This window comes from Rattus rattus, chromosome 5, assembly GCF_011064425.1.
Source record: "Rattus rattus isolate New Zealand chromosome 5, Rrattus_CSIRO_v1, whole genome shotgun sequence".
Taxonomy (NCBI): domain Eukaryota; kingdom Metazoa; phylum Chordata; class Mammalia; order Rodentia; family Muridae; genus Rattus; species Rattus rattus.
The window spans coordinates 97,523,676-97,533,564 of NC_046158.1; the positions used below are offsets into that span (position 1 = coordinate 97,523,676).

The following is a 9,889-nucleotide window of genomic DNA, read 5'->3' on the forward strand; positions in this document are numbered from 1 at the left end:
ATGTAACTCTAGTTCCTTGGGGTCTGATACCCCTTCTGGCTTCTCTGGGCACCAGGCACATATATGGTACACATATATACAAGCATGCAAAACACTCATATACATAAAATGAATAATTCTTTTTGAGATAGGGTCTCACTATGTATTTATGGCTATCTTGGTACTCACTATATAAACCAGGTTGGCTTTGAACTCACAAATATCCACCTGCCTCTATAAACCAATCTCTATAAAACCAAAAAGAATGCCGGGAATACAGCTCAGTGGTAGATTATTTGCCTGGCATATAGAAGCCCTGTCCAGACCAGTCTGTGAATTTCCTGCTAAGAAGAGGCAATAAGAAGGCTAGAGTTTGCCTCTATTGAATCCTGATCACATTTCTAAGCCACTCAATTCTTCAGAGCTGAGTCAACAGAGAGACAGCCTGTGACGCTGCCCTGTATACAATGGAAAGTAGTAAATTTTAAACAAAAATAATTAGTCAACCATGCATCAGACGTTGGTTAAAGGGCTTCAGCCCTCGTTAAGCCCACGAGGTGAATGCCATTCCTATTATTTCACAGTTAAGGACGTGGATGAGCAGAGACAACATACTTAGGGTTATACATGTGGAGTGGGACTCAAACCCGAGCTCAGAGCCTATGCCTGGGCGGGCTGGGCATCCTACTGACATCAGCAGTTCTATAAGGTAACGTTACCCTTAAGCATGATTAATTTATGAAATTCTTTATCTCCGAAAACAAATGCTTCTCCTGTCTCAGATAACCGTGCACGTTGGCCATGGCTGCTGATCCAAGTGTCTGGAGCGGGAAGCGCCTGCTTTTGAGAGAACAATAAGGAAAAGTTAATTTGGGAAGATCCGAAAGAGGAAGCCGCCAGGTGCACATCATGTGCCCGACACATGTGACGCTGCAAAGTGGAGGTAATGCTTCAGCCATCGTCACCTCCAGGGAGCTGGTGCCTCTGTGGGCATGACATCAGCAGCCCTCCTGAAGGTACCCTAGATGGAAAGCTGAGATGTTTGCTACATGAATGGCTTACTACCTGGGAGAGGATGTTGACAGAGAAATAAGGACTGGGACTGGGCAAAGGTGACAACAGGAGGGCGTTGAAGATTCCCCTTAGCCAACTAGTGCTGAGCTTGAGTTGAGTGAGATAATACCCTGGCCTTCAAGGTAAGAGCAAGTGTTTGATCCCCTCCCTCCTCCCTCCCTCCCTCTCCCTCCCTGCCCTTTCCCTCCCCCTGCTCCCTCCTTCCTTCCCTCTCTGCCCTGTCCTTCCCTCTCCCCTCTCTCTCCTTCTTCCCTGTTCTCACTAAGTCTGTGGATCTTCTGCATGCTATCACTGGATTCACTCCCCTGGGCCTTCAGAGATGAAAACATTTTTGGGGAGCTCTCACTTTAATGGAAGAAAGATACCAAAAGATTCAGTAAGGAGGCTTGGAGCTAGGCCACCTGTGTTTAGACTCAGGCTCTGTAACCACACTATGCCACTGTGAGCTGTATGTCCGACTTTCCTGTGTCCTTATCTGTGAAATTATATTTACCTTCTAACAGAATGAAGAAGTTTATAATTCTTTTTATTTATCTTGAAACAAAGTCTCATTATGTAGCGCTGGCTGGCCTAAAAGTCCCTGTATAGACCAGGCTAGCCTCAAAGCCACACCTGCATCTGCCTCCCAGGAGAAATTTATAATTAGAATGGATACTGCCAGGCACATGGGAAAATAGCCAATAAATTATTGTTTCTGGTATGTAAGCAGGAGCTGCAGAGGATGGATAAACAGAGTGACTAAGGGGTTGAAGGAACATAGAGCAAGTGTCCACCTCTGTCTGGATAGCATCAGCTTCTCGATCTTTGGTTGGGTAGGAAGAGGCCTGAAGACCAACATCATGGAGGCTGTGTTCCCCAGGGAATTGAGACACATGTGCCTTTTCATTTAATTATACATTATAGTTGAATTTCCATGCTAGCAAGTACAGGCACATAGAATGGAGTCACTGGTTTAATAGGCTGTATCAACTTTATGTTACTACCTATGGTTGGATGTTTACGTGTTTCTGTGCATGTGTGCCTGTATGTGTATGTTTGGTAATTTGTGGGTTCTTCTTCCTTCTACCCTTCTTTATCCCCTTTCCCCACTTTTTCAAACCGCCTAACATTAGTAAGAGAGAGAAAAGGATACAGGGGAAAGGGGGCAACATTAGCCTTGAACTCCTTCCTGCTGACAAGTTCCTTGGGGGCAAGTTTGATCTTTGCTGTCAAGATATCTAATCTCTTCTTCTCATTTCTTCTGCACAAACCGAATCTAACCACCATCCAGCCACCCAGGCCCTTCCACCCCAGCTCTAGCATTTACATATCCTCTGAAAGTCCCCAGAGTTCCAAATGTCACACACTTGAGGAAACTGTCTGGAGCTGGCAAAATCATATCTCTGCTAGAGCAGGAGGCAAATCATAGTCACCTGCTGTGAAGCAGCGCCATATCCCACACCTGGGATTAAAACAATACAATTAAAACAATTGTATTCCTGTAATATTTCTGTGTTTTTTAAAAGAAACCACTACTTAAATTTTCACTGCACATTTCTGCCATGTGAATTGAGCACAATTTACTTAAACATTTAACTAATTTTGGATAGTTATGTATTTCTTCCTTTGGTGTTTACTACTTACTCATCAGAAGAACATTAATATTTGAAAGTTATTATTATTATTATTTAAAATTTACATTTCAGGATGGCATCCCCATACTTGGGAGGCAGAGGCAGAGGCAGGCAGATCAAGTTCACGTTTGTGGTCACTGTGGTCTATGTAGGGGGTTCCAGGCCAGCTGGAGGTTCATAGTGAGACTCTGCCTCAAAAAAACAGAATACATTTCAAATTGGAGGTGTAGCTCAGTTGGTAGCATGTTTGCCTAGCATATACAAAACCCTGGGTTTCATCCCAGAATTGCACAAATCAGAGTTGTTGACACATGTCTGCAATTCAACGTTAAAGGTGTAGAAGCAGGAAGATAAAAGGTTCAAGGTCATCTTCAGCTACGTAGCAAGTTCATAACAGCTTGGGACACACACCAGATTCTGTTACAACAGGCAAAAACAAACAGAAATGACATTTCAGGACCGATGAGATGGGTCAGTGAGTAAAACGGCTTGCCACAAAGCTTGATGACCTAAATTGGCTCTCGGGGACTCCCAAAAGTTGCCCTGTGACCTTCGCACATGCTCGAGTGTATATACCTACCCACACACACAAAGTAAATAAAGAACAATCATCTCGTCAAACATCACCTATTCTCAACTGCAACACCCACACCTCACTCAACACTAGTATTAGCTGTCTCCATCATTATTCAGGCATTTTTTTCCCTAACTTGTTTGTTGCAAAAGGATTTCACACAGTAGACCAGGCTTACTTGGAACTCACTATGTAGCCAAGACTAGCCTCAGACTTGTAGCCAGCCTCCTGCCTCAGTTTCCACAGGGCTGGGGTTCCGGTCCTGAGCCACCACACCTTGTGTTTGTTTTTAATAGTTTTACCATTGTTCATGTGACTGTGCATGTCCTGCATTTTTGGTTTACTATGCAGTCATCTGCATTTTTACTAGAATGTCTTCATAATCTGTACTGATTTTCAATGAAGTTAAAAAGTAGCCTTGTTGTTTTGAGACAAGATCTCACTATATAGCCCAGGCTGGCCTTAAATGCATGATCCTCCGGCCTCAGCTTTCCCATGTGCTAGGATTACAGATGTGGGCAATCGCCCTTGACAGAACTAAACTTCTTTTAAAAAAAATCTTATCTTTTCTTTTTAAAATCCCAACCAGAGTATCAAAAACAAAGTCCAAATTTTCTGCCATCTGTCTCAAGGCCGTGGTGGAGCAGAGGTGCCTACTTCTGAGCATTCTCGTGAGCTTTTCCAGATCTCTCCATGCAAATAAGCACCACAGTCTGCTGCTTTTCTGAGAGCTGAGAATGAAACTCGGGGCTTCACACATGCTAGGCAAATATTCAACCGCTCAGTTTCATCTCAGACTTTTTTTTTAAGTTGAGAAATTATATTAGGTTATCTTACAACCTGTTTTTCGTGTAATTATACATCATAGCTAGTGTTTCAACGCCAGTAAGCACGGCCGCGTAGAATTGTGTCTAATAGCTTCACAGATTTAGTTAGGTGTACCAACGTTGTTATCATATATGGCTGGATACTTGCTTTCTCTGTGTGTCTCTGTGTACTTCTGTGGCGTGTGGATTGACAACTTACTCAATGCTTAACTATTTTTAGGTATTTAAGGATTTCCTCCTTTGCTTTTGCTGCCATAAATAACAAACATTAAAATTTCAGGCACATGGCTTTTGTTCATATTTTTGAACACTTCCCCGGGGTGGAATGAGGGGGTCACGGGTTTTTTTTTCTCTACTGATTCATATTTTCAACAATGCATCAGTTTTCCGTCTCCCACCCAAGGTGATGAGGGAAGATTCTTTCTTAGGGGCTATTTTCTGTAAGAAGCGGCAGAGAGGGAGTACTAAGAGGGACTGGCAGAGAGGAGGGGACAGAGAGGGGAGAATAAACATGGACCATGGTGGCAACGAGGAAAATTACCACATACTATACCACTTTTCTCAACAATTTTCCAGTCGGAAAGGTAATGTGTGATCCTCATAGGGAACCCAATCCTGGGCCAGGCATATCCCATAGGTATAAAGCACATTAGTGTGAGGACATGTGTTCTATTCCCACCAACAGAAACAAACAGAAGTTCTTCCAACTTTTAAGAATATTTTGCACTCCGTTCATCCATACATTTATTTATCTAGAGACATGGCCTTGCTTTGTAGCCCATGCTGGCCTGAATCTCCAGGTCTCTGTACTCAGCCTCCTTAACACTTTCTCTGAGTTCCAGGATGCATAGTGAATTCCAGGTCAGCCCAGCTAGAGGTGGACACACACACACACACACACACACACACACACACACACACACTAGAGGGGGGGAGGCAGAGAGATAGAGGAAGAAGGAGGAAAAGGAAGAGGAAGAGGGAGGAAGAAGGAAGAAGGAGGGAAGGAGGAGAGAAACACTTTGGGGATAAATCAGCCCTGTTTTTATAATTTTGGGGTTAAATAAATAAACGCACTGACAGTTTCCACTACCAGGGAGCTCACTCCTGTTCTTCATCCAAGTGAAAGGCCTTCTGCTCTGTTTCCCTTTCCCAGTGAGAGATGCCCAAGAGGGGCAGCCTCTTGCTGCTGCTTAGGGAGTCAAACTCTGCCTCCCCTCCAGCCTGCAGTGTGGGGTGGCACTGGCTCCACCAGGTGCAGAGAAGCTGTTGGGGAGACAGCTCCTGAGACCTGCCAATGGTGGCTCTTGCAGAGTTCGGGCCAGAGAGTAACTGCCAAGGAGACGGCTGGTGCCGGACTGCCCACGTCGGTGCTAGGACACATAACCACTGCCTGGCAAGAAGCTATGGGAAAAGGCTGTAGCTGCGCTGCCTTTAGCTCTCTACGCTCTCCTTAACCAACATTCTCCCAAACCTTGGTACCTACATAAATTGACCACTGATGCAAGATCTTAAGCTGGAGAGAACGAAACTCATAGCCTTGGAGTGAAAGTGGCACTCTTCTCTTTGTGGCCTTGCACCACAGGTGCTGGCAGCCATCCTCAACATGACTGCTCTACCCTAGGGCAGTATTGGCTTTTCTTCTAACTCGCCTGAACTCTGGGGTCTCACATTTGGCCCAGGCGTATCCCTCACGTGAGGCCTGCAGGCTTGTACCACCCAGCCTGACTCAGCTGCAGCCTTTGCAAAAAACCTTTACCACCCCGTGACTCAGTTTCTCCAACTGTTCACGTGGGCAAGAGCGTGAGGCACCAGAGTGGAATGCGGAGGGTGCTCAAAACAGCTTCTCTGCAGTGCGTGCTTTTAGGCGGGGCACCAAAGGCAAGAATTCATGCCACCCAAAGCATTCTTTCTGGTCGTGCCCTGCACCGGCCACTGCTTTGGGCGCCAATGATTCTGCCAGGTGCACTGCCGGACCGCGGGGGAGACAACGATCAGACCATTGACAGGGCCTTGCGGGGAGACGGCGGGTGCGCGCGCCAGTTCCAGGCCGGTTTCCAGTACCCGCAGCCTGACGCAATCTTACGCACCCTTGCTGCATGCCAGTTCTGGGGAAACCTTCCCCGCCGTTGCATCACTCCTGCCAGGTCTGCCATGGAGGAGGAGCCGAACCAATCAGCACGCGCGTTGGCCCAGGGGAGGGCTGCTCTGGTACCCACTCGGAGGGCGGCGCGGTTAACCGAGAAGCAACATCCAAAGGTGATTGGCCAGAAAGAGATTTGCCCCGCCCCAATCACCGGGACAGCTGGAGGCAGTCAGAGGGCCTTCCTGGCCGGAGGGTTTAAAGAGCGCCTCTGGAGGGACCACTCAGCTGGAACGACCGATCGGTGCCAGGCCAGGTGTACGCGTCCGTCGGTCCTTCCGTGCCCGTGCCGGAGACCAGCCCCGGAGGCCGCCCGGGCCCGTCCCTGCGCCCGGCACCATGAAGCAGGAGTCCGCAGCCCAGAGCACCCCGCCTCCTTCACTGTCCCCTGCACCATCCGCGCAGCCTTCCTGGGAGGATGGCGACCCCCAAGCCCTGTGGATTTTCGGGTACGGCTCCCTAGTGTGGAAGCCTGACTTTGCCTACAGCGACAGCCGTGTGGGCTTCGTACGTGGCTATAGCCGACGGTTCTGGCAGGGAGACACCTTCCACAGGGGCAGCGATAAGATGGTGAGCATCCTTCTGTACCCAGAGGAGTGGGGTGGGGTTGGCAGGAGAGTGGGCACCCATGTCCTGGAATGTCAGGGACCCTGGGCTAACTAAGGGAAATGTGTAAACCTGGTTTGTGGTTTAAATGTGTGTACCCGGGAATCAGGTTGGTGATTGCACCTGTGGATTCTTTTTTTTTTTTTTTTTTTTTTGGGGCTTTTTTTTTTTTTTTTTTTTTTTTTTTTTTTTTTCTGGGGTCCGAACCCAGGGCCTTGCGCTTGCTAGGCAAGCGCTCTACCACTGGGCTAAATCCCCAACCCCGCACTTGTGGATTCTTGAGCTGGGCCACCCACTGTTTGTCTCTTCCATATCTGTCCATCACTCCACGTCACTAGATGAAAGGCCTTCCCCAAGGCTTGGGACATGGGCTGGCGCTCTTGGCTGTTGACAGAGACAATTACTCTTCCTCCTCTTCTTCCTCTCCCTCTTCCTCTTCTTCCTCTCCCTCTTCCTCTTTTCTTCCTCCTCTTCTTCCTCTCCCTCTTCCTCTCTTCCTTCTCCTTTTCCCCCTCCTCCTCGATCTTACCTACTTCTTGCTATGTGGCCTCAAACTTATGACAAACCTCCTCCCTCTCAGTCTCTGGAGTACTGGGACCATAGGCTCAAGTCACAACAGCATTAAAGCTCAGTCCTCCTCCTCCCTCCCCCCCCCTCTGTTTGTCTCTCTCTGTGTCTGTCTCTCTCTGTCTCTGTCTCTCTGTCTCTGTCTCTCTGTGGTGTGTGTGTGTGTGGTGTGTATTGCTGGAGATTGAACCTAAAAACTTGTGCATGATAGGCAAGTGTCCCTGCCACTAAGGTACATTCACAGTCCTTTTGGAAGTGCTAATATCTAATTTGTCTTTTTCAAAATCTTGCTTTCCTGTCTAGCCTGGCCGAGTGGTGACCCTCCTTGAAGATCATGAGGTAAGTGTTCAGTCAAGAAGGGAATCCTGGGATCCAATATATCAGGGTGCAGAGAGTCAGAGCTCTTGTGTGGGTTGAGTGAAAGTACAGCCTAGCTCACTCTGTGCTTGGAGAATCACCTGAGGGTCTTGTTAAGATGGATCTCTGTGAGTTCAGAGTTATTCTTGGCTACGTAGTGAGTCCAGGGTTAGCCTATATTATATGAGATTTTGTCTCCAAACAAAAATCAAGGGGAATAGGGTGAAAGGTATTGCTTCTGGGTGGCTCAAACAAGTCAGTTTTTAAAAAAATGTAATGGAGAAATGGCTCAGCAACCAGAAGCACCTTCTGCTTTTCCAAAGGGCCTGGATTTGATACCCAGCACCCACACAGTAACTCACGATCTGTAGCCCCAGGCCCAGAGAATCAGACTCTTCTGGCCTCCAAGGTCAACAGGTCTCCAGGCACACATAAAATTTCAAAATTACACTTATTTGATGTGCACTCATGTGCGCGTGCTACAGGTCAGATGTGGAAGCAAGAGGACAAATGTAGAAGTAAATTCTTTTCTCCTACCATGCCTGCCCTGTCCCCAGGATTGAACTTAGGTTGTCAGTTCATCAGGCAAGGTAGCAACTACATCTACTCCTTGAGACAGCTCCCCACTCCCCCGACCTCTTTCATGGAACACAGGTGTGGAGTGTCTAGGCAAACATTCTAGAATGAAGGTGGGACCAGCAACGAGCGCTGTGACTGACTGGAGGTGTCTCTATCTTCCCCCAGGGCTGCACTTGGGGTGTGGCATACCAGGTTCGAGGGGAGCAGGTGAGCGAGGCACTGAAGTACCTGAACGTGAGAGAAGCAGTGCTTGGTGGCTACGACACTAAGGAAGTCACCTTTTATCCTCAAGACACCCCTGACCAACCCCTCACAGCACTGGCCTATGTGGCCACCCCACAGAACCCTGGCTACCTGGGCCCTGCTCCCGAAGAGGTCATTGCCACACAGATCCTTGCTTGCCGAGGCTTCTCTGGCCACAACCTTGAATACTTGTTGCGTTTGGCAGACTTCATGCAGCTCTGTGGGCCTCAGGCACAAGATGAGCACCTGGAAGCCATCGTGGATGCTGTAGGAAGCCTGCTGCCCTGCTCTTACCTCTCCGAGCAGCCTCTGGCACTGATCTGAGGAGCCTAGCTCCTGCATGGAGTGTCCGGTGGATACTGGTGGACGTCAGCATGCAGTACTTGAGATAGACTTGATGGACCTAGAGAAAGCTGAGAAGGCATGGCGGGTGGCCAGGGGACTTTGTGTCTTATACCCCTGCCTGCTTATTAGCCTCCAACTCTTCCTCCATTGACCCTGACTTATTACTTGAAACTTTATTTATTGCACCATGTTGGTGTGGTGGGCAGGGCAGGTGGGGGACCTGCCCTGGATGTGGGCCCTGCTGTGCGGTGGCTCTGCCCTAGTCCTCTGGTACCAACCAGAATCCCCCACCCCCATTGCTGCTGCTAATCCCACACTACCCAGGTCCCCAAAACCCCAGGGAGCCTCCAAGAGCCTTGATCCTCCGTCCACCCAGAGTACCCCAACCCTGGTAGCATCACCTGCCCATGTTCCTGGCCTTCTGGATGAGGGAGAGCAGAGAAGGAGGTGAAGTAGCTCTTCAAGGACCAAGGTCCAGCATCCCTCGTCATTGACAGAGTCCAGGGCAGAGCTGGATCCTATGCACAGACACAGCATCCCCATGTTTTCATTTCCTTATCCCTCTGTCTGTCTGCTTGTTTGTCTGGATCACTTCCTATAGACCCATTGATCTGTTCCTGGGAAATGTCACTACAGGTCCTTGTCTGTTCTCCGTTGACCCACACTGTCATCCATAAACTATCTTTAATTACCTTTGCCGGAATATGGTTGGTCTCTGTACAGGGCTTGGGAAAGTGAGGGGTAAACCTTGGAAAGGCTCCCAAGAAGGGAAAAGCCTCTTTCCTCTCTTCAGCCTTCTCTCAGGGCCTAGGCCATGAGGGCAGGGTTCACTGCCGCCATGGGCCATTCTAGGACTTGGTATATACAAAGAATGCCCAGAGTTCATCCACAAACCTGTGAGCAGCAAGCTTGCCCCTGCTCTGGGAGGGGGGGGGTCCTGTGCCTCATTTCCCCCAGCTGTCCAGAAGACTGGTTTGTTGAACTC

The 9,889-nt window shown here is 48.5% G+C and overlaps 1 protein-coding gene across 1 annotated transcript; it reads left to right on the forward strand.

Moving 5' to 3' along the window:
• The first annotated feature begins 6,366 nt into the window (after positions 1 to 6,366).
• On the forward strand, positions 6,367 to 9,607 carry Chac1 (ChaC glutathione specific gamma-glutamylcyclotransferase 1). The gene is made up of 3 exons (XM_032903969.1): positions 6,367 to 6,777; positions 7,684 to 7,719; positions 8,482 to 9,607. Exons 1-3 carry the CDS (start codon positions 6,547 to 6,549, stop codon positions 8,881 to 8,883), a joined length of 669 nt encoding a protein of 222 aa, XP_032759860.1. The 5' UTR covers positions 6,367 to 6,546; the 3' UTR covers positions 8,884 to 9,607.
• The last annotated feature ends 282 nt before the right edge of the window (positions 9,608 to 9,889 follow it).